Genomic DNA, 25,297 nt, shown 5'->3' on the forward strand with positions numbered 1-25,297 from the left:
GTAGCTTACCTCTTATGTGTTTTCCTTTTATCAGAAAACAACAACAGGGACTTCCCTGATGGTCCAGTGGTTAAGACACTGCATTTCCATTGCAGGGGCATGGGTTCAATCCCTGGTCGGGGAACTGAGATCCCTCATGGAATGCAGAGCAGCCAAATAAACAAACAAACAAACAAACAAATAAATAAATAAAAAGAAGAATAAAACAGCTTTCCCAGAAGCCCTCTGTAGACATTTTTCTTTTACTTTGTTTATGTCCAGAACTTTATCTAATCTGTAGCTGAGAGGGAAAATAGGAGAGTGAATATTTGTCAAAATAATAGAAAAGAGTAGAATTACGATGGTTGGATTGCCCCCACTTCAAATCCAGCCTGTCTCTTGTTTTTATACAGCCCATGATCTTAAAATGTTCTTTTGTTTTGTTTTTTCTTTTTCTTTTATTTTTTAAATTTTCTTTTATTTATTTATTTTTTTATACAGCAAGTTCTTATTAGTTATCCATTTTATACATATTAGTGTATACATGTTAATCCGATCTCTCAATTCATCACACCACCCCCTGCCCCCGCCACTTTCCCCCTTTGGTGTCCATACGTTTGTTCTCTACATCTGTGTCTCAGTTTCTGCTCTGCAAACCAGTTCATCTGTACCATTTTTCTAGGTTCCACATACATGCGTTAATATACGATATTTGTTTTTCTGATTTACTTCACTCTGTATGACAGTCTCTAGATCCATCCACGTCTCTACAGATGACCCAATTTTGTTCCTTTTTATGGCTGAGTAATATTCCATTGTATATATGTACCACACCTTCTTTATCCATTCATCTGTTGATGGGTATTTAGGTTGCTTCCATGACCTGGCTATTGTAAATAGTGCTGCAGTGAACACTGGGGTACATGTGACTTTTTGAATTATGGTTTTCTTTGGGTATATGCCCAGTAGTGGGATTGCAGGGTCATATGGTAATTCTATTCTTAGTTTTTTAAGGAACCTCCATACTGTTCTCCATAGTGGCTGTATCAATTTACAATCCCACCAACAGTGCAAGAGAGTTCCCTTTTCTCCACACCCTCTCCAGCATTTGTTGTTTATAGATTTCCTGATGATGCCCATTCTAACTGGTGTGAGGTGATAACTCACTGTAGTTTTGATTTGCATTTCTCTAATAATTAGTGATGTTGAGCAGCTTTTCATGTGCTTCTTGGCCATCTGTATGTCTTCTTTGGAGAAATGTCTATTTAGGTCCTCTGCCCATTTTTTGATTGGGTTGTTTGTTTTTTTAATATTGAACTGCATGAGCTGTTTATATATTTTGGAGATTAATTCTTTCTCTGTTCATTCATTTGCAAATATTTTCTCCCATTCTGAGGGTTATCTTTTCATCTTGTTTGTAGTTTCCTTTGCTGTGCAAAAGCTTTTAAGTTTCATTAGATCCCATTTGTTTATTTTTGTTTTTATTTCCGTTACTACAGGAGGTGGATCAAAGATCTTGCTGTGATTTATGTCAAAGAGTGTTCTTCCTATGTTTTCCTCTAAGAGTTTTTTAGTGTCCAGGCTTACATTTAGGTCTCTAATCCATTTTGAGTTTATTTTTGTGTATGGTGTTAGGGAGTATTCTAAATTCATTCTTTTACATGCATCTGTCCACTTTTTCCAGCACCACTTATTGAAGAGACTGTCGTTTCTCCATTGTATATCCTTGCCTCTTTCTTATAGATTAGTTGACCATAGGTATGTGGGTTTATCTCTGTGATTTCTATCCTGTTCCATTGATCTGTATTTCTGTTTTTGTGTCAGTACCATACTCTCTTGATTATGGTAGCTTTGTAGTATAGTCTGAAGTCAGGGAGTCTTATTTCTCCAGCTCTGTTTCTTTCCCTCAAGACTGGTTTGGCTATTCAGGGTCTTTAGTGTCTTCATAAAAATTTTAGGATTTTTTGCTGTAGTTCTGTAAAAAAGGCCATTGGTAATTTGATAGGGATTGCACTGAATCTGTAGATTGCAGTGAGTAGTATAGTCATTTTCACAATGTTGATTCTTCCAATCCAAGAACATGGTATATCTCTCCATCTGTTGGTATCATCTTCAATTTCTTTCATCAGTGTCTTATAGTTTTCTGCATACAGGTCTTTTGTCTCCCTCAGTAGGTTTATTCTTAGGTATTTTATTCTTTTTGTTGCAATGGTAAATGGGAATGTTTCCTTAATATCTCTTTCAGATTTTTCATCATTAGTTTATAGGAATGCAAGAGATTTCTGTGCTTTAATTTTGTATCCTGCAACTTTACCAAATTCATTGATTAGCTCTAGTAGTTTTCTGCTGGCATCTTTAGGATTCTTTATGTATAGTGTCATGTCATCTGCAAACAGTGACAGTTTTACTTCTTCTTTTCCAATTCGTATTCCATTTATTTCTTTTTCTTCTCTGATTGCCGTGGCTTGGACTTCCAAAACTATGTTGAATAACAGTGGTGAGAGTGGTCATCCTTGTCTTTTTCCTGATCTTAGAGGAAATGCTTTCAGGTTTTCACCATTGAGAATGATGTTTGCTGTGGGTTTGTCATATATGGCCTTTATTATGTTGAAGTAGGTTCCCTCTATGCCCACTTTCTGGAGAGTCGTTTTCATAAATGGGTGTTGAATTTTGTCAAAAGCTTTTTCTGCATCTATTGAGATGATCATATGGTTTTTCTCCTTCAGTTTGTTAATATGGTGTATCACATTGATTGATTTGTGTACATTGAAGAATCCTTGCATCCCTGGGATAAATCCCACTTGATCATGGTGTATGATCCTTTTAATGTGCTGTTGGACTCGGTTTGTCAGTATTTTGTTGAGGATTTTTGTATCCATATTCATCAGTGATATTGGTCTGTAATTTTCTTTTTTTGTAGTATCTTTGTCTGGTTTTGGTATCAGGGTGATGGTGGCCTCACAGAATGAGTTTTGGAGTGTTCCTTCCTCTGCAGTTTTTTGGAAGAGTTTGAGAATGATGGGTGTTAACTCTTCTCTAAACGTTTGATAGAATTCACCTGTGAAGCCATCTGGTCCTGGACTTTTGTTTGTTGGAAGATTTTTAATCACAGTTTCAGTTTCATGCCTTGTGATTGGTCTGTTTATATTTTCTATTTCTTCCTGGTTCAGTCTTGGAAGCTTATACCTTTCTAAGAATTTGTCCATTTCTTCCAGGTTGTCCATTTTATTGGCATAGAGTTGCTTGTAGTAGTCTCTTAGGATGCTTTGTATTTCTGCGATGACTTTTGTAACTTCTCCTTTTTCATTTCTATTTTTATTGATTTGAATCCTCTCCCTCTTTTTCTTGATGAGTCTGGCCAATGGTTTATCAATTTTGTTTATCTTCTCAAAGAACCAGCTTTTACTTCTATTGATCTTTGCTATTGTTTTCTTTGTTTCTGTTTCATTTATTTCTGCTCTAATCTTTATGATTTCTCTCCTTCTGCTAACCTTGGGCTTTGTTTGTTCTTCTTTCTCCAGTTCATTTATGCGTAAGGTTAGATTGTTTATTTGAGAATTTTCTTGTTTCTTGAGGTAGGCTTGTATAGCTATAAACTTCCCTCTTAGAACTGCTTTTGCTGCATCCCATAGGTTTTTTGTTTGTTTGTTTGTTTGTTTTGCGGTACGTGGGCCTCTCACTGCTGCAGCCTCTCGCATTGTGGAGCACAGGCTCCGGATGCGCAGCCCCAACGGCCATGGCTCACTGGCCCAGCCATTCTGCAGCATGTATGATCCTCCCGGACCGGGGCACCAACCCGTGTCCCCTGCAGCGGCAGGCGGACTCTCAACCACTGTGCCATGTTTGGGAAGTTTTCGACTATAATCTCTTCAAATATTTTCTTGGGTCATTTCTCTCTCTATTCTCCTTCTGGGACCCCCTATAATGCGAATTTTGTTGCGTTTAATGTTGTTCCAGAGATCTCTTAGGCTGTCTTCATTTCTTTTCATTCTTTTTTCTTTATTCTGTTCTGCGGCAGTGAATTCCACCATTTTGTCTTACAGGTCACTTATCCATTCTTCTGCCTCAGTTATTCTGCTACTGATTCCTTCTGGTGTATTTTTCATTTCAGTTATTGTATTGTTTGTCTCTGTTTGTTTGTTCTTTAATTCTTCTAGGTGTTTGTTCTTTAATTCTTCTAGGTCTTTGTTAAGCATTTCTTGCATCTTCTTGATCTTTGCCTCCATTCGTTTTCCGAGGTCCTGGATCATCTTCACTATCATTATTCTGAATTCTTTTTCTGGAATGTTGCCTATCTCCACTTCATTTAGTTATTTTTCTTGGGTTTTATCTTTTTCCTTCATCTGGTACATAGCCCTCTGCCTTTTCATCTTGTCTATGTTTCTGTGAATGTGGTTTTTGTTCCACAGGCTGCAGGATTGTAGTTCTTCTTGCTTCTGCTGTCTGCCCTCTGGTGGTTGAGGCTATTCTAAGAGGCTTGTGCAGGTTTCCTGATGGGAGGGACTGGTGGTCGGTAGAGCTGGGTGTTACTCTGGTGGGCAGAGCTCGGTAAAACTTTAATCCACTTGTCTGCTGATTGGTGGGACTGAGTTTCCTCCCTGTTGATTGCTTGGCCCGAGGCGACCCAACAGTGGAGCCTACCCAGGCTCTTTGGTGGGCTAATGGTAGACTGTGGGAGGGCTCACACTAAGGAGTACTTCCCTGAACTTCTGCTGCCAGTGTCCTTGTCCTCATCGTGAGCCACAGACACCCCCGCCTCTGTAGGAGACCCTCTAACACTAGTAAGTAGGTCTGGTTCAGTCTCCTATGGGGTCACCGCTCCTTCCCCTGGGTCTCGATGCATACACTTTGTCTGTGCCCTCCAAGAGTGGAGTCTCTGTTTCCCTAGTCCTGTCAAAGTCCTGCAATCAAATCCTGCTAGCCTTCAAAGTCTAATTCTCTGGGAATTCCTCCTCCCAATGCTGGACCCCAGGTTAGGAAGCCTGACGTGGGGCTCAGAACCTTCACTACAGTGGGTGGACTTCCGTCTTATAAGTGTTCTCCAGTTTGTGAGTCACCCACCCTGCAGTTATGGGATTTGATTTTATTGTGATTGTGCTCCTCTTACTGTCTCACTGTGGCTTCTCCTTTGTCTTTGGATTTGGAGTAACTTTTCTGGTGAGTTCCAGTGTCTTCCTGTCAATGATTGTTCAGCAGTTAGTTGTGATTCCAGTGCTCTCGCAAGAGGGAGTGAGAGCACATCCTTCTACTCTGCCATCTTGCTCTCTCTTGTTTTTTATTATTATTTATTTATTTATTTATTTATTTATTTTGTGGTACATGGGCCTCTCACTGTCGTGGCCTCTCCCGTTGTGGATCACAAACTCCGGACGCGCAGGCTCAGCGGCCATGGCTCACGGGCCCAGCCGCTCTGCAGCATGTGGGATCTTCCCGGACCAGGGCACAAACCTGTGTCCCCTGCATCGGCAGGTGGACTCTCTACCACTGCGCCACCAGGGAAGCCCTCTTGTTTTTTAAAGAGTAGAGAAGAAAAGGAGAAGCATATGTGACAGTGACCATATGCCTGCAATATTTACTCTTTGGATCTTCACAGAACTTGTTTGCTGACCCCTGGAAGAGATGAATCATGAGTCCCTCTTAGGCTGTCATGTTACCACCTTGAATAAAACTGGTGTTTGATTAGCAAGCAGAAAAAATGGAATACTAGCTATTGAGTTGCAAGCTAAATGGTGTGCTGTAGAGTTTATCTCTGAGCCACGCCAAGCAGGTAAAAATGCCTTCGCAGGGTGATTTGAGAGAGGTCAAAATTCCAGCTGCTGAAAAATATTTCTTCCACTGGCCTGAATAAGAGCTGAGCATTAGCACCAGGAGGGTGCTGGTTCTAATGAAGTCGAGTGGGAGGATAATCAGTTTATTAGCCTAGAAGAGACTGTGAGCCTTTATAGATCATGTTAGCCCACTCTCCAGTTTTATGGATGAGGAAACTGAGGCTCAGAGAAGGGAAGTATTTGTCTAAAATCATACTCTTGGATACTGCTAAAATCAAAATTGTAAACCCAGGTCTTCTGATTTCTATCTAATGGTCTTCCTGTTATGTCCCTTTTAGCAGCTCAGAAAAGATCAGTTTAATTGAGTAACTAGAGCTTCAGGGAGCATGAAAAAAATGGGACATGGGACATTTTGATGGAATACAGTTGGGAGGAAAACCTTGGACCAGTGAGGTCAAGCCCTGAATGCCTGATGAGTGGGAGTCTGAACAAGAGTGGATGGGTTATTTACCATAGTTAGGGTCAAATAAATTTTCATTCCCAACCTGAATAAGTTGCAGTTTATCCCTGGCAGATGTCAGCAGGTCTTTATGTTTAGAAACATATGGGATGCCTACCAACAAATAGGGAGACTGTGACTGTAAAATATTATCAGGTTCATGACTGGTTAGAGCATTCTGTCTAGAGAGGAAAGCTTAGCAGTGTGGATTGACAAGAATTGTACAGGTTGGAACAGAAGTTTCTGCAGAAATTGGGCCCAGAAGATTCCCTGCGCACTTACTGCATATAAGACTCTGTGGAAAGCCCAAAGTTATACATGCAAGGAAAGAGCAGGGAGCCAAAATTAAAATATATTCAGCGTCAGGCAGCGTGCTAGGCATAAGCACAGCCACTCTTTCCTCTAATACTCTGGGAGGAAGGTTTTTTTTAATCTCCATTTTACAGATGAGGAAACTGAGAATCAGAGGTTATATAACTTATAGCCTAGCAAGTAAGTGGTAAAGAGTCAAACTTAGAGCTGTCTGATTTTATAGCTGGTTCTCTGTCTACTGTATAAACTCTCTCTTCTGTGGGTCCCTGCTCTCAAAGAATTTTCATTCCAGAAGGGAAGCTAAGGCACATGCTTGAGTATTAATAATGCAAGATTGTATGTGATAAATTCAACTTGAATTATGCAAGGTGTTCTAGCTTGCCATACCAGGTATGTTCCTGGACTCCAGCACGACCTCACTGGAACCTTGTTAGACATGCAGAATCTTGGGCCCACTGCAGACCCACTGAGGCACACTCTGCATTGAACAAACTCCCATGTGATCAGATTGCTTGCTAAAGTTTGGGAGCAGTCACAAGGTTGGAAGGTGACCAGGGAAGGCATCTCAGAGAAGGTGGCATTTGCATTGGGCCTCATAGGATCCATGTGGTTCCTTTAAGTAAAGGGCTGGGAGGCAAAAGGCCACAAGGCAGGTTTTGAGCTTGGAGAGTTTTCTACATTGTCTGGAGCAGAGAGATTGAAGAATCATGGGAAACAGGGCTGAGAAGGGGAGTTTGGGCCATATTGTTGAGGGATTTGGATTCCCACAAGTGGTTTGGAGTTTGATAGTTAAGGTGCCACTCAAGGAGTTGGGTGGAAGAGTGACAGGTCAAAGTGGAGTTTTCAGAAGGCTAGTGTGGAGGTTCTCTGCAGGTGGGTTAAAGCCATGAAGGCACTTAAGGGGCTTCCACCTGGTCCAGGTGAGGAGATGAGGCTGTAGACCAGCATGGTATCAGTGGGATGGAGAGAATTGGAGATACTGGGGTGATAGGATGGGTCCAAAGAGCAGGAACCCCGTGGGATTCCTTGGGATTCCTGTTTCCCTCCTTGGGAAACAGAACAAATTAAATGTAAGCCCAAGCCCGCTAGTCTTCAGGTCATCGTTTCCTCAATATCTAAATCAAATGACTTCAGCCTCTATCTTACATCCTAGGCAGGAGTCCAGAGTTTTCCCTTTATCGTCAAGAGTTATCAGGCTCCGTGTGTGTGTGTGTGTGTGTGTGTGTGTGTGTGTGTGAGAGAGAGAGAGAGAGAGAGAGAGAGTGAGTGACAGTCCATACTGAGTCCCGTTCCCTCTGTTCTTTGACAGCTCCTAACAACTGCCTGCCTGCCCCACTGGAATGTCCCTGCTTCCTTTATTGTCCCCAACCCTTCACCAGCTCATCGTGGCACTTACTGATAGACTGGTGGTGACAGAGGATATTTATAACACAGGGACAGGAAAAGTTGGAATTCATCAGCACGGTGGCATAGAACTGGGGTCACAGTGAGTCACAACCTAATGTGACTCATCATTAACATATTAAAATCTCATCACATTTCAGGGCGATATATGTGAAAGTCACATATCTCTCTCACTCCACTGAGCATGTCAGGTTATTATTCCAGTTTGGGATCTTATAACTCCATAAGAAGGGGTTCCAGAGAAATGTGGTTAAACTCATCCATAGTCCCGTCAAGTTGTGGACAAAAGCCTCCATCCCCGCCAACAGCAGAAAGGTTCTCAGACAGCTCCTAGAGCAAGGGCAGTGCCTTAGAGTGGGAAGTCTGGGGTGGGGAAGTTCACAGAGAGTCCTCCCATGATGGCTTTTAAAAGCTGAATTGTCCTCGTGGGGTGAACGCTGCAGTTTTAGTCGTGGCTGGGAACTGAGGTAAAACAGTGCTGGAGAGCTCAGGAGGCCCAGTGGTTAGGTTATGATTTAAGACAACCCACCGACTCTTCCCCTTTCTCAGCCTCCATATCTATCACGGGCTGCCCTTCCTGCTCCCTGAGTATCTATCTGTCCCCTCCTTGAGGAGAATTAGGCTCCCTCCTCTGTGTGTGGAGCACACTGCCAGGGCCCTTCTGCACCTCCCCTCCCTCCCTCCACGGGCCCTCAATCCCTGAGGGGAAGGGAGCCTGTCTGATTGACTGTGTCTTGCCAGCACTTAATATGGAAGGCCTGGTACATAGTAGGTGCTCAGTGAGTGTTTATTAAGTAATGGATGTTAGCAAAGCAAAATACTATAAAGCCACGCTAGATTACAAGTAATAGTTGTAATTCACTTTCAGTTTTTGGCACTCCAGGACCATTTAACCATTTGAAGAGGTTCTTCCTTCTGACGTTCCCTCCTTAATAGAGTCTTTTAATTTGTTCAAAATTAGAGTATTTTTGAATGGATAATACGTTCATACAGTCCAAAAATCAAAATGCTGTAAAGGTACTCACTGAGAAGTCTTGCTCTGTCCTTGCCCTGTCATCCCTCCTGAGCTCCCTAGTGGGAAGCATTTTTATTTGTTTTTTATGCATTCTTTGAGTATTTCCAATGTTTATTGTGTATTCTTCCAGCATTTGACTTTTTTATGCAAATAAAAATTCAAATATATGTTCTTTTTCTGCCACTTTCTTACACAAAAAAAGTAGCACCCTATATGCATTTTTCTGTGACTTGCTTTTTTCACTTAATAATAAACCCTGGCGTGTTCCATATGAGTAAGAACAGAGAGAGCATTCTCATTCTTTTCTTGCTTTTAATCTTCTTTTTTCACAGCTGTGTAGTATTCCACTGTGAGCATGTATTGTAATTTAGTTAACTAGATGAGCGCTGGGCTGTTTCCAACACTTTTGCTGTTACAGCCAAGTTGCAGTGAATAACCTCGTGTGCGGTTGTTTCCCATGTTTCCGGGAGTAGCGGCAGGATCTGTTCGCAGACATGGGACTGCTGGATAAAGGGCATATAGGATTTCAGTAGATTCTGTGAAATGTCTTTCCATGTGGGGAGGCACCATGTTGCACTCCACCTGTTTCCCTATGGCAGAAAACTTCAGGGCAGAGTTGTGTCGTTGTGGTTTGGATTTTTGCCAATCCGATACGTGAGAAATGGTATTGTAGTGTAGCTTTCATTTTCATTGATTGAGATTGTCTTTTCACATTTCAGGAACATTTGCATTTTTTCCACCAACTGTGTATCTTGGTCTTTTTCCTTGTGGTTTTATTGTAGCTGTTTCTACAGCGGGGAGGTGAGACCATTGTCTGTGGTTGCAGTTTTCCCAAGCGGGTCATTTTATTTGTACTTACAGTGTGTTTTTTTCCCCCACATAGAAGCTTTAGATTTTTTTATGTAGTAAAATTTCTCAATATTTTCTTGTATGGCTTTGGGTTTTGTATCAAAGTTAGAAAGGCCCCTTCCTACTCCAAAATTATGAAGGAATTCACCCAGAGGAGGTGAAAGGAAGCAGGTGTGGGCCCCCTCAGAGCAATGCTGCCAACATCACAGTTTTGTTTGGGACTTAGCCCTGTTCCCACGGAGAGAAGGGTTTGCTGCCAGGGGCTGATGCACACTGCCAAAGGCCTAGTCCAGGCACCCTGAGCATCAGCTGATGCTCTTTGCAGGGGCTGGAAAGGAGGTAGATAAGGGGAAATGAAATGTTTGGCAGCCCCGTGTTCCCAACAGGTGAGGTCTGGCCAGGTGCAGCCTTGATTAGGATAATGAAAGGAAATAGAATTAGAACTTTGAAGTGAAACTTGAGATTCACATAAATTTGAACCGTTCTTGGGATTTGAAAAGAAGTAATTAATTTAGAAATGTTCTCCGTCAATGTTAAACTCTGCCACATTGGCTCTAGGCAGGAAGTATTCTAGAATAGGTTACCAAATATCACGAATTCAATCAGCATAGAGGCAGAAAATAAATGATTAGGTAGATAGTTCCCTAAAAATCTCTAGCTCAGTGCCACAGGTTTAAAGAGAGAATGAGGCTCGTAAGTGTTTGGATTCAGGGAGGTTGAGATGTCAACTAGCCTGGGTCCCTTTCCTGGCTCCATTGCTAAACTGTGTGACCTCAGACAAATTGCTTCCCTTCTCTGAGCCTCAGTTTCTTCCTCTATGAAAGGGGATAATACTCATAATTAAACCTAACATTGATTAAGCACTAAGTATATATCAAGCACCATATTTGATGTTTCACATGCATTAAATTATTCACTGTCTCAGGAAGCTATGAAAATTAAATGCAGTAATGTGAAGAGCTTTGCCCAGTGCCTAGCACATTATAAGACCCCAATGAACGTTCCCTGATAGTGTTGTTATTTTATATGCTTACTGCAATCAGATGGGTAGGCTCAGCATTTGACTGTGGTTTTATCTTAGCCATTCATTCATTCCACAAATACTTTCATGTGTGGGTGCTGGAGACACAATGGCAAATGTGGTCTATGCCCTACAGAGCTTACAAACCAGCAAGGCAGATGCACCAGTCAGCACATAGCGACCACACGCTGTGACGAGGGCTTCGCCAGGGACCAGCCAAGGTGCTGTGGGAGCACAGGAGAGGAGTGGCTAACTCTGGCCCAGGTGCAGGACTTGACAAACCCAGGCCTACGGGCAGGACAGGGATCCAGGTACACGACCTCTCTGGAGGAATGATGACTGTTATTGTAATCGCGAACACTTAGATAGCACATGCCTTGTGCCAGGAGTGGTTTAGTTAACCCTCACGATTAGGGCTTGGTACTATTATTACCCCTATTTTACAAATAAGTGAACTAAGGCACCAACAGTTTGTTTGAGGTCACACAGCCAGCAAGTGAAGGATCCAGGATTTGAGCCTGGAAATGTGGCCCCAAAGTTAATATTAGGAAACAGATCCAGGAAAGGGAGTAGAGATGCTCACCACTGGGAATTGGACCAGGATTCCCTGGGCGGGGACGTATTAGGAATCATAATTGAAAAGTGGGAGGGAACAGAGTGTCAGGGAGAAGTCCAGGCACTGGGCAGCATCTCGGTGGGAGGAATTTTAAACAGATGCTGCTCTCCGGCTTTGGTAGGACAAGCAGGGTGGGCCTGGAGGATGGATGGCTCAGTGTGTGCCGTGAATGGCTCCAGGAGTCTTGTCAGCCTGGAATTCGGCCTTACAGGATGATTCTTGTTTGGTTTGAGGCATTTCCGCCTGTTAAAATGAAGAGGCATTTGGGAAGGGCAATTCCTAAAGTCTCTGTCAACCATGTCTATTTCCATCTTCCTAACACGTGCCCTCCTGTCCTCTTTGTCTAGCTGGCTTCTGCCTCTCCTTCACATCCCAAGCCTGGACTCGTACCCCACACTTGGTGCTGCCATAGCATCTTGGGCCTGCCCTTCTCAGCTCTTGCCCAGGACTTGCATTTTATTTGCTGACAATTTGAGCTCAAGAGAGCAGAGACCATGTCTGCTTTTTCTCCCCTGTTAGCCCCTGGCATAGGGCTGGAACATACTAGACACTCAATAAATATTTGATGAATGAGTGCATGAGTTACCAGCACTTCTGGTGAATTAGGATGGAGAGCCATCAGACAGGAGGGTCAGGTCTGGGTGTGACACACAGCCTCTTTGGGGAAAAAAGGCTGGGAATGAAGTCACCAGTGTCTGGAGGGAAAGGGGCCTGCAGAGGTGGGAGGCGCCTGTTTGATAACTGAGTGGAGGGTCCCTGTTGGCTCCGGGTAGACCAGTTCTTATCTAAATACTATCAGTAGCTGCCACATGCCCATCACTGAGTGAGGTCCAGCCTCCACTCACGGGCCGCATGGCTTCCTGCAGATTTTTTAGCCTCACGCAAAGCTCGATTTCCTTACTTATAAAATAGGGATATAGGAGACTTCCCTGGTGGCTCAGTGGTTAAGAATCTGCCTGCCAATGCAGGGGACACGGGTTCGAGCCCTGGTCCGGGAAGATCCCACATGCTGCAGAGCAACTAAGCCCGTGCGCCACAGCTACTGAAGCCCACATGCCTAGAGCCCGTGCTTCGCAAGAGAAGCCACCACAATGAGAAGACCACGCACCACAATGAAGAGTAGCCCCTGCTCACCGCAACTAGAGAAAGCCCATGCACAGCAACAAAGACCCAGCGCAGCCAAATGAAATGAAATGAAATGAAAATAAAACTAATTAATAGCACTGTTGGGAGGAATAAAATGAGATGGCATATGAAAAGTGATGCACAGTGCCTGGCTTAAGTACTTGGCCAGTGAAGGCTATTAGTATTGTTCTGGTATTCTTTTTAAATGTATCTAGTTTTTAACATATTTTATGATATTTAATCTTCAAACCATCCTTGTAACATAAGTTATGATTCTCATGTTTTAGGTGAGGGCCCTCCAACTTGGATGTGTCAAGTGACTGCTTAGGCCCCCACAGAGTTAGGGGCAAAGCTGGAATTCAAAGCCAGGTTGGCCTGCCCTCAAAGCTAGTTCTCTTACCAGCGGTTGGTATCAGAAATGGGCCCTAACAAAGTTTCGTTGGGAAAAAAAAATCTGGCACAGTAGAGACGGGTATCCCCTGAATGGGAGACACTGTGGTGGAATCCCAGAAGGGGGAACTTTTCTGGCTCCAGGCAACGGACCATTTGCCTTTTCCCTCCGCTAGGAGTTTTCTCATGCTGCTTGCTCCCCCTGGAGTACCCCTGCCCTCAGCATCCTTCTCTCAAAGTCTGACCTGTCCTTGTAAAGGTGACTGAGTAAAACAGGTTACAAGCCAGGATGTGCTATGTGACCCTCACTTATTTTAAGTTAGGGGTGTGTGTGTGTGCGTGCTTGGTTGTGAAAGAGAACATTGAAAAAAAGGCTGGAGGTAAATAGGATAAAGAGTTGACAATAGTTTGTTCTATTGAGAGGGGCTTGTATTTCCAGAGATTTCTATTTTCCCTATGTATACTACTATGTATAAATAGATAATGAGAACCTACTGTATAGCACAGGAACTCTACTCAATGCTCTGTGGTGACCTAAGTGGGAAGTACATCGAAAAAAGAGGGGATGTATGTGTACGTATAGCTGATTCACTTTGCTGTATAGCAGAAACTAACACAACACTGTAAAGCAATTATACTCCAATAAAACTTGAAAAAAATATTTTCCAAATTAAAAAGCAAATGAACATGTATTATCTTTGCAAACAGTAAACAAGGTTGTCTTTTAAATTCTGACCATCTCTTCAAGGCCAGCTCAAATGCCACCTCCTGTTTGGAGCCCTGATGTCCCCTGCTGTGTGTTTGCCTTGCAGAGTCCCTGTCGATGCCGTTGTGTTTGCCCCTGTAAACCTTCCCGAGCAGAGAGGCGGCCTCCCTTGCCTGCTTCCCACAGTAGATCCCAGCTGAACAGAGTCGCTCCAAGGCCTCCCAGCCAGAGCAGCCCAGGGCAGCCTTTGCCATGCAGCTCCTGCACTGATGTTTTCCAGCTCTTAGCTCTTAAGTTCATTTCACTCAATCCTCCCGAATATCTTTCCAGGTAGGCATTATTATTACTGTCAGTTTAGAGACCAGAGACTGTCTTAAAGATTGAACGGGATTACTAGATGTCACACAGCACCGCTTCAGTGCCCTTACTCCACTCCACCGCTTGACCAGGACCCCTGCTGCAGCCACCTTGCTTCTGGGAAGGCTGCCTGATCTTTCAGGTCCCCATGGCTTTATCTGTCCCCCACCTTCTCCACCCTACCCCTGACTTCATCCCACCATCCTTGACACCTGGTTCCCATCTCTGGCCCACTCAGGGCTCATCTTACTTGTGGCTTCTTCTCGGAAGCCTGTCTTGACAGGCGCTGCTTTTTCATGCAGTCTGGGTTGGCAGGATCCTCCTTGCCTACCCACAGGACAGCATTTATCACTTCTTACTGAACTTGGCCTCTCTCTCTACTGTTTGTCTTTCTCCTTCCCCAACCAGACTAAAGGACAAGAGCTTAATTTCTTTATTCTCAGTGTCTAGCTGGCATACATTAGGTATTCAATGAATTTTTGTTGAATTAATTAATATGATCCCTTCAATAGCCCTTTAAAATGACCAGTTTTACAAGTGAAGAAAAATGAAGCTCAGACGTTGAGGGGTTTTCTCAGTCATGGCCAGTAAGGTTTTAAATTGATTTTAGAATATAGATCTTCTGACATGTAGCCCACGTTGACTGATGTGTTGAAATTTGAAAAAGCAGAGAAAAAAAATAACCTGCCAATTCTGGGGGGGGGACGACAAAAATATAAATTATGGGCCAGCATAAGCTGGAAAGAGATATATTTAGGTTGTTTATGTGTTTTTCCTTGTTTAAAAAAATGCAATTGATCTTGTTTTTTAACATAGCCTTTCAATTATTTACTTAGTGTAATTCCTAGGAGTTGGGCTTGTTAGGCCAAGTGACTGGATATTGTAGATAGCTCTCAGTATCATTGCCAAATTACTTACCAAACCACTGTAGCAGTTAACACTACCTTCAGAGAAATGAGAGAATGCCAGTTTTTCCATTTACACACCAGCACTGGAGATGATTATTTAAAATTTTTGTTGTTCTCAGAGGTATAAAGTTGTACCTCATTATTATCTACTTTTTATTTCTTGGTGAAAGCTGAGGTTGAGTATTGTTCTCTGTGTCTGTCTACCTACATTCTTATGGAACTCATGCTCCTTTTCGTGCTTTTATTTTTAAGATTGTTGAAGACAGTTGTGGAAGGCAGACTCAGCTATTTAATTAAGTGTGAATGGAAGGCATTGGCTGGAGGGAACACAAAGATGACTAAGATACCATCCCTGCTTTCTTCTTTTTTTTTAAGTTGAGATATAATTGGCATACAAGACACTATATTAGTTTCAGGTATACAACATAATAATTTGATATTTGTACGTATAGCAAAATGATCACCACAGTAGTCTAGTTAACATCCATCACCACACATACAGAATTTTTTTTCTGGTGATGAGAACTTGTAAGATCTACTCTCTTAGCAACTTCCAAATATGCGGTTCAGTGTTGTTAACTAGTCACCATGCTGTCTACAGCATTCCCGTGACTTACTTATTTTATAATTGGAAGTATATACCTTTTGACTCCCTTCATCTGTTTCACCCCCCACTTCCCCACCCCCTGGCAACCACCAGTCTGTATCTGTTCTTTTTATCTATGAACTTTTTTTTTGTTCCACATGTAAATGAAATCATATGGTATTTGTATTTCTCTTACTTAATTTCACTTAGCATAATGCCCTGAATATCCATCATTATTGTTGCAAATGGCAAGATTTCATTCTTTTTTATGGCTGAATAATATTCATATATATATATAAAATATTTTCTTTATCTATTCATCTGTCATTGGATGCTTAGGTTGTTTCCATATCTTGGCTATTGTAAATAGTGCTACAGTGAACATGGGATGAAGATATCTTTTCTTATTAGTGTTTTCATTTTCTTCAAATAAATACCCAGAAGTGGAATTGCTAGATCATGTAATAGTTCTATTTTGAATTTTTTTTTTTTTTATTTGCGGTACGCGGGCCTCTCACTATTGTGGCCTCTCCCATTGCAGAGCACAGGCTCCAGACGCGCAGGCTCAGCGGCCATGGCTCACGGGCCCAGCTGCTCCGCGGCATGTGGGATCTTCCCGGACCGGGGCACGAACCCGTGTCCCCTGCATCGACAGGCGGACTCTCAACCACTGCGCCACCAGGGAAGCCCCTCTATTTTGAATTTTTTTTTTTTTTTTTTTTTTTTTTGCTGTACATGGGTCTCTCACTGTTGTGGCCTCTCCCGTTGCGGAGCACAGGCTCCGGACACGCAGGCTCAGTGGCCATGGCTCACGGGCTCAGCCACTCCGCGGCATTTGGGATCCTCCCAGGCCGGGGAACGAACCCATGTCCCCTGCATTGACAGGCGGACTCTCAAGCACTGCGCCACCAGGGAAGCCCTATTTTGAATTTTTTGATGAACCTCCATGCTGTTTTCCATAGTGGCTGCACCAATTTACGTTCCCACCGATAGTGCGTGAGGGTTCTCTTTTCTCCTCATCCTCACCAGCACTTATTTCTTGTCTTTTTGATAATAGCCATTCTAAAAAGTGTGAGGTGATATCTCATTGTGGTTTTGATTTGCATTTCCCTGATGATTAGTAATGTTGAGCATCTTTTCATGTACCTATTGGCCATCTGTATAACTTCTTTGGAAAAATGTCTATTCAGATCTTCTGTGCATTTTTCAATTGGATTATTTGGCGGGGGCAGGGGGTTTGCTATTGAGTTGTATGAGTTCTTTATATATTTTGAATATTAACCCCTTATCAGATACATGATTTGCGAATATTTTCTCCCATTCAGTAGGTTGCCTTTTTGTTGTTGTCGCTGATTTCCTTTGCTGTGCAGAAGATTTTAAGTTTGATGTAATCCCACATGTTTATTTTTTGCTTTTGTTGCCTTTGCTTTTGGTATCAAATTCAAAAAGTCATCACCAAGATGAATGTCAAGGAGCTTACTGCCTATGTTTTCTTCTAGGACTTTTATGGTTTCAGGTTTTACATTCAAGTCTTTAATTGGTTTTCAGTTAATTTTTGTGTATGGTGTAAGATAGTGGTCCAACTTAATTGTTTTGCAAGTTGCTGTCCAGTTTTCCCAACACCATTTATTGAAGAGACTGTCCTTTCCCCATTGCATATTCTTGGCTCCTATGTTATAAATTAGTTGACTGTGTGTGGGGGTTTATTTCTGGGCTCTCTATTTTGTTCCATTGATCTATGTGTCTGTTTTTATGCCAGTATTTTACTCTTGATTACTAGCTTTGTAATATAGTTTGAAAACAGGCCTCCTTGCCTTCTTAAGTAGGATCTTCTTAAGTAGGATATGCAAGTCAAAGAGATGGATATGAATATGCATAGAAATAATGATCCAGATGGCTAAACCATTCGACTGAAAGACAAGTAATGGGGTACAGAAGAACAGAGTTAGGATTAATGATTCCTGACTTGGAGGCTTCGAAGAGGTGGTGTTGTATATTCTAAACTGGAAAGGATGACAAACATTTAGAAGTAACTCCAGGTTGACAAAGCAGCATGAACAGGTGTTGAGCCCAATGATGTATTGGGACATTTTGTCCCTGAGAACATTTAGTTTTAGTGTTGTACCAGTTAACATGGTTTTGGAGGCAAGGAAGTGAATACCCAATGAAAAGAGGATTTATTAACTCAGAAAATTGTATTATCTCATAAAGAGGCAGCAGTTTTTAGGGTTGGTTAATCAGAGGCACATCATGACATTCAGAATCCCCAGGTTTTCCCCCTTTTTCTCTCTGCCTTGCTTGGCATTGACTTTGTCCTCAGGCTGCTCTTTTCCCAGTTGAAAGTTTGCTGCTTCACTCCAATTATCTACTCACAGCTGTGTTCAAAAGCAGACCAGACCAGTGTGTCTCTTCTGTTTCTTCCCCTCCTCCCTGCTCCTTCCTTCCTTCCTTCCTTCCTTCCTTCCTTCCTTCCTTCCTCCCTTCCTCCCTCCCTCCCTCCCTCCCTCCCTCCCTTCCTTCAGTTTTGGAGGCCAGAAATTCGACATCAAGGCCCCCATTCCTTTTTGTTACAGAAAAATAACTTTCCCAGAAGCACCCAGAGGGCTCCTTCTTAATCTGATAGGCCACATCACCATGTCACATGCCCCACCTAATCCATCAGGGGCTAGATGACATAAAATTATCGTGATAGATTTAAATTAATCAACAGTCATCTCTCTAGGATTTGAGAGGGGATAACCCTCCCTGAACACATGGTCCCCTTTAAATTGGGATTCTATTAATAAGGAAGAAGGTGAGTCTGTACAGTTGTTGAATGAGCAACAGCAATATCTTCACAGTTTTTATGAGCAGACATTGTAATCAGACTTATACCAATACAGATAAGCTTTCATCAAGAAAATATTTTCTGAGGGCAACTTTATTAAGCTACTTCATTGGCAGTATATTTTACTTTCTTCCACTTTCATTTTAGTTTTACTTAAATTATTTTCACAAGTACAGATTCTTTCCCATATAAATCTTATACCACAGATTTATTTCGTTGACTGTTTTACCTGTTCTTATTAAATTTTGTTGATTATATTTGTAGGTTTTGACATTATTTTCTTTTGAGACTGTAATTTGTACCAGTTTTCTTGGGTCAGATTTGTGGGTCAAGAAATTTTACTATTTTTTAATTTATTATTATTTTTTTGCTGCGCCATGCAGCTTGTAGGATCTTAGTTCCCCTACCAGGAATCAAACCTGCGTCCTTGAAGTGTAAGCATGGAGTCCTAACCACTGGACCATCAGGGAATTCCCTAGAAATTTAATTTTATGTTGATTATTTCTATCAATAATCTTCATTAAGAATTGAATGCAACTAATTAAATCTATTTCTCAGTTAATTCATGATAAAACTGTGAGCAGTTCTTCTTAAGTATGCAAAGATTGATCTGTTGTTCAGATTGCTGTGTTGCAGAGGTCTGCAAACTAGAACCCCACAGACCAAACCTGGCCTGACACCTATTTTCGTAGGGCTGTAAACTAAGAATGATTTTGTAGATGGATATTTGTAATCTGTTGGATGAAAGGGAATGTGAGCTTTGAACCCCAGTTAAGAAAAATGTTACCCGCTCCCCCAAATTAATTTCATTTTTAATTAATAGACCTGTATTACAAAAATTATAATCAACTAGTATTATATTTTGAATTTTGTCAATATGGAAATGGAATTTGTTTTCTCTCTTGTTATATAAATATTACATAATATTTTTGATTTTGCCTCTTGGCTCCCAAATCCTAAAATATTTACTAACTGGCTCTTTACAGGAAAAGTTTGCCAACCCCTGTTCTATTGTATTGCTAACCTGATTCTTCTGAACACTTACACTCTCCGTTCCCTACACTAACTGTCTGTTCCATTGGAGTTACAAGAAACAAATAGTGGCGAAGTCAGTGTGTTCTTAGGGTCAAAATCATCGTATCTTGGCCCTGAATCAAGGCCAGCAGTTTGCTGAAGCTGTTGGTTTCAAGCAGGAGCCTAAAGAAATCTCTTTCTATGGTCTGTTGGCCGTTTCAGAACTTTGGAAATGTAATGGTCAATTCATTAGAAAGAAACATCTGGAAAAAAAAAAAAAAATCATCGTATCAAATGTCCAGCTTCAGTTGCGAACATAGCATGTTGGGGGAGTGCAGTCATATTGTTCAGTGATGAAGAGAGATAGCTCTTCAAACTGTAACGTATTATGTCAAATAAAAATACAAATTGATATAAGAGTTTTCCGTAAAAGTCAGTTTCTCCTTTTTTTTTTATTTAAGTGTGATAAATCTAACATGTTAGAAAAGCCAAAATATCATTGCTTTCAAAGCATCAACCTTTGAGGGCAACGTAGTCTTTTGAGACTTGGGAGAGCTGAAAGGCCTTGTATGTTTTCTTACTGAAGTTCACTCCTTTTTCTTTCATTTAACAGATGAGGAAAAAGAAAATAATAGAGCATCCAAGCCCCACTCCACTCCTGCTACTCTGCAATGGTAAGTTCCATTCTGAGCAAGTTCTCTCTTGATGGGAAGCTCATATAACTATGTCTTCCTACAGACAGGACAGCATATTACTTGGGTATTTTGACATTGTCATAATAACTTGACATCCAATAGTCCATATGCAATCAGTTTAATTTGTAATTATGCATAAAATACTCAACTTAGATATAGACAGGAGATTTGAATTTTCATATTTATTTTATTTGGGAATAGATTTTTTTTCCATCATCAAAACACTGGCAAGGACTGGATTCTACATGGATGTTATTAATTGATTTTAATAGAGTCTATTATTTTAATAAATAATGTTGCAGCCAATTATAGAAACATAGGTCTGTTCACCCCTACCAATGAACTCTTAATAAATTAATAATTTATTGCAACTATACTACATTTATTTTAACATTAATACAAATTATCTACTTGAGTGGCTCTCCCTTTAATATTTGGAATTCCTGGACTTGATGTTATAGTTAATGATGTTGTTTAAGTGTTTGCACCCATGTTTGGTATTTACAGGTAAATTCTCCTCTAAGAGTTTTACTTAGAAATTATGTTGTAGCTTTGAACACCAAAGCTATTCTATACCTGAGACTCACCTCTCAGAAGAACTTGTCAGTTAAGGGCTATTACCACTCTAGTTCAGCCCAGCAAAGCTGAAGGAAGTAAGGAACAAAGGGGAAGGAGAGAGAAGTGGGGAGGGGAAAGGAATGAATCTACTGTGTGCCAGCCTGCATGCTAGGCACTTTGTATACATGCCTCATTTCATTCTCACAATTCTGTGAAGTTGGTATTGTTATGCCCATTTTACAGATGAGGAAAATAAAGCTTAGACAGTTAAATCATTTGCCTGAATATACACATAGCCATGAAGTGGCAGAGGCAGGAACCTGGCTGGGTCACTTTAATTGCAAAGCCTATGCTTTTGAAGAAAGGAAGAGAAAAATCAGGAAGGATGGAGAAGAGAGACTAGATCAGAAGAGGAAGCAGATTGGCTTTAATGAGCAAATCATATTAGATTCTTCTGACTAATCCACCCACAGGTGAGAGGAAAACAACATTGGGAGAAAGCATTCACAAATGTAACTCAATCTTCTCTAACAAGAGTCTCAGTAGTCAACTTGTTTTGCTACAAGGATAGCAGAGGTTGTGTTCAAGAGCTCCATTTCCAGCCTTTTGGCTTGTTTCCATCAGTTTGTCCCTACATTCTTTTTCTCATTGCATTTGCTGCTTTTTGCTTTATTTAAAATTCTACTTTACTTCCCCGGTCAAATCTCTCCCTGCACTCCTTACCCCCAAATTATGGTCACACAGATTCTCATAATGCTAGCGCATTGAATGAGGCATCAACATAAAAGAGTTTGGGGGTGAGAGTTTCTAGAAATGCTAGGAATCAACAGACACTCTTGCTTTAATAACCTGAACATGTCATACATTTCAGAATAAAAAATTTGAAAGGGACTAGAAGAAAATCACCTTGTTCATGTCTGTTTTTCTGTGATTCTCTGACATTTGCCTGGCAACAGCAAGGCTGTAGATAGAGTAATCTCTTAAATCACACTGCCAGGAATTAACTCCCAGCTCTGCTTTTCTAGCTGTGTGACCTTGGGCAAGGTCCTTCACCTCTCTGTGCCTCAGTCTACCTGTAAAATAGAGATGGCAGTAGTATTTACCTTATATCAGGGGTCCCCAACACCCGGGCCGTGGACCGGTACTGGTCTGCAGCCTGTTAGGAACCGGGCCGCCAAGCAGGAGGTGAGCGGCAGGTGAAGCTTTTTGTGCCGCTCCCATTGCTCGCGTTACCGCCTGAACCATCCCCCTGCCGCCCGCCCGTCCATGCAAAAATTGTCTTCCATGAAACGGGTCCCTGGTGCCAAAAAGGTTGGGGACCACTGCCTTCTGGGGTAGTCACAAAGAGGAAGTGAGTTCGTATATACAGAGTGCTTGAACAGTGTCTGGTGTAGGGTGGGTACTAGGTAAATCTTAGCCATGGATTGCTCAGCAGACCTCTTCCTTCTGAGTCCCACAAGGACATCCCAGAATAGGGTTTCCCTCCTTCCTGACATATGCATTGTCAGTTCTCCTTCTACTGTACGTAATTCTATACAAAATATCGGTTTTTCTAAATAAAAGGTCACATAGATCATTCCGGAAGAAATTTCATCCTCCAATTCACAGAGTTAGGCAGTGGATTTGTTTTGATGAAAAAAATCTGTTTTCAGAGTCAGATCAGGTTTGAAAATGTATAAATTTGAGTATTATTATCAAAAGGCAACAAGTTGTTCAAACATCAAATTGTCCTCTAATTCCTTTTATATTATATTTTTAAGATAGAATTTTAGTTATTAACTCATTTAAGAAATGTTTACTGAGCACCTACTGTTTGCTAGGCCCTATTCTAGGCCCTGGGAATGCAGTAGTGGATAAGACAGACCAAGAATAGGGGCCGATGAGAGAAAAAGTTGGGTGATAATTTAAAAAATTATTATATTAATGATAAATAAATAAACAAGGAATGTATTAGAGACGGATAAGTGCTGTGTGGAGAATTAGAACTGGCTGATATGATCATATCTCAGAGGCTATTTTAGGTTGAATGGTGAGGGAAAGCTTCCTTTAGGAGGTGATATTTAAGTGAATATTTGTATGACAAGAAGCCCTCAGACACCATGACGATGTTAAAATCAGGGAAACGTTCCAGGCAGAGGGAACATTGCAGGTCAAGCTCTCCCAGAGGCAGACTCTGAGCTGTGCCTACAGGTGGCCTATTATGTAAGGCACCCAGTATTGACACCATGAGGGTACGAGGGGATGGGCAGAGGGGGTCTTGGGCTGGGAGGAGGCTACAAGAGGCTTCAGCGATCTCACAGGGAGTTCTGAAGCCAGGGTGGGCCTCAGAGATGAACTGAGGCAATGGATTCAGGTTTTTATTCCCCCATCTTGCTCATCACTGCAGGTAGTTTGCCCCGAGGGAGAGGGGATATAACTTTGGTGTTTTTTTTTTAATTGGAGTATAATTGTTTTACGATGTTGTGTTAGTATCTGCTGTACAGTGAAGTGAATTGGCTATATGTATACCTATATCCCCTCCCTGTTGGACCTCCCTCCCACCCCCCATCCCACCCATCTAGGTCATCACAGAGCACCGAGCTGAGCTCCCCGTGCTACACAGCATGTTCCCACTAGCTATCTGTTTTACACATGGTAGTGCACCTATGTCAAACCTAATCTCCCAGTTCATCCCATCTCCCCTTCCAGCCCTGTGAGGGGGCATAACTTTGGGCGAGGCAGTTCCCATTCTGCTGAGGACAACTCCCCAGGAAGGATTCAGCCTCAGCAATCAACGTCTCAGCGGTGGGGAAGAACGCCTCAGTCCTGAAAGGTAACCTGGGCACAGACCACAGTATCCTCCACTCTCTCCAGGCTGGAAGCAGGCTGGGCTTGTTCAAGGAGCTGCAGAAGGTGGCCCGTGTGGTTGGAGCATAGCCAGCAAGGAAGACAGCAGTACAGATGAGGTGGGGGAAGGAGGCAGGGGAGTATGTAAATAGCAGGGAAGAAAAAGTAGGACATTTCTCTAAACTTAGGGATAGAGCCATGCTTAAAACCATGGTGGAGGACATGTGACATCCTATATCAAGTTCCACATGAGTAAACTTTTTTAGACTAGACTTTCAGTATAAAAACTTTGTCTCTCAACAGGAACTGGATGCACCCTCCACTCTACAAGGGAAAGTGATATAATTTATACCACATGTCCCCTCTTTGCTCTGGCTGCCAGGGAGTTCAGAGCTAAGTCTGATATTTATATACTTTTTTTTGTTTTTGTTTTTGTTTTTGCATTACACGGGCCTCTCACTGTTGTGGCCTCTCCCATTGCGGAGCACAGGCTCTGGACGCGCAGGCTCAGCGGCTATGGCCCATGGGCCCTGCCGCTCCGCGGCATGTGGGATCTTCCTGGACCAGGGCACGAACCTGTGTCCCCTGCATCAGCAGGCAGACTCTCAACCACTGTGCCACCAGGGAAGCCCTATATACTTTTTAATCTCTTTCCTTTGTCTAACTTTCTTCTTTTTGTGTTTATTTTGTTAGCTTTTTAGAAAACGGCAAGGTGCAAATAAATTCAACAAATACACATTTACATTTAAATTTTATTTTATTTACGCAAAATGCATTTCCTTATTTTAAAACGAAAACATTACAGATAAGGTTAAAGTCCACCTACTCCAGAGCAGCGCTGTTACCAGTGAGAAATATGTATGTGTGTGGGTGTGTATACATGCGTGTGTGTGTGTGTGTATATATATATATATATATATATATTTTTTTTTTTTTTTTTTACTGTCCCTTGCCTGTGCATTTACATGCATATGTACTGATAGAAGTTTCTGAATTGTGGTTTTTTATTTAGTATTTTCTCCTTTATAAAAAGAATACAGACATAGAACACTAAAAATATTGTTCCACAACCTGTCACACTATCTTGATCCACAGCTTGCTTTCTCCCCTTAGTCGAATACCCTGAAGCTATACCCAGATTAGTCCCCAGAGAACAACCTCATTTTAACTGCTGCACAGAATTTCATGTAAGACAGCGGCAGAATTCAGTTCGCCATTTCCCTCTTTGACCTACATTTAGGTTGTGTCCAAATCTCATCTTTGCCTTTACACATAAAGTCCCAAAGAACATCTTCATATGTCCCCTCACACACCTGCTGAAGTGTTTCTTCTGTCTGGGTATCAGGCAGTGGAAGTGCTGGGCGCACAGAAAATGTTAACAGGATTGCAAAATTGCCCACTCTAATGGCCTTACCATTTATAATATACCATTTATATTCAGCCGAAGTATACAAAATGCTGCTTTTTAAAAAATGGGAACCTAGCTCCGCAACATGGCATCTCATCCTCCGAGGCGTCTGTATCCTTCGTGTTGTCCCCTCTCTCCAGGGGTAGCAGGCAGCCCCAGGAAAGGACCTTGGCCTCACCGCCAAGGTGGTAGCCACTGGCCTGATAGTGCCCAGTTCTCCCGGGACGCTTGGCTTGTTCCTGGAATTGGTTTAGGAGCTATTTGCCTCTCTGCCTTCTCCCACCTTGCTGAGAGCCCCTCCCCATCACCCTAGAGACCATCCCCACTCTAAGAACAAATAATACAACAGCCAAGCAGCTGAAAATAAGCAGGGCCACGTGATCTGGAGGCAGTTCCCAGCAGAAAACAGGCAAATATTGTCAAATGCCTTGCGC

General features: G+C 42.0%; 1 protein-coding gene and 1 non-coding gene across 2 annotated transcripts in view; both read left to right on the top strand.

Moving 5' to 3' along the window:
- The window catches only part of RFX4 (regulatory factor X4), a 164,964-nt gene that overhangs the window by 37,157 nt on the left and 102,510 nt on the right, over positions 1–25,297 (top strand). The window contains exon 3 of the mRNA XM_027107437.1: positions 19,990–20,050. Coding sequence (XP_026963238.1) covers positions 19,990–20,050 — 61 coding nt within the window. The remainder of the gene's footprint in view (positions 1–19,989; positions 20,051–25,297) is intronic.
- Positions 19,505–19,641, top strand: LOC113621406 (small nucleolar RNA SNORA2/SNORA34 family). Its single transcript, XR_003433187.1, has one exon. It is a non-coding gene; the product is annotated as a small nucleolar RNA SNORA2/SNORA34 family (small nucleolar RNA).

The sequence above is a fragment of the Aethalodelphis obliquidens genome, unplaced genomic scaffold, assembly GCF_003676395.1.
Source record: "Aethalodelphis obliquidens isolate GAN/ISIS:26980383/991018 unplaced genomic scaffold, ASM367639v1 scaffold8, whole genome shotgun sequence".
Classification (NCBI taxonomy): Eukaryota; Metazoa; Chordata; class Mammalia; order Artiodactyla; family Delphinidae; genus Aethalodelphis; species Aethalodelphis obliquidens.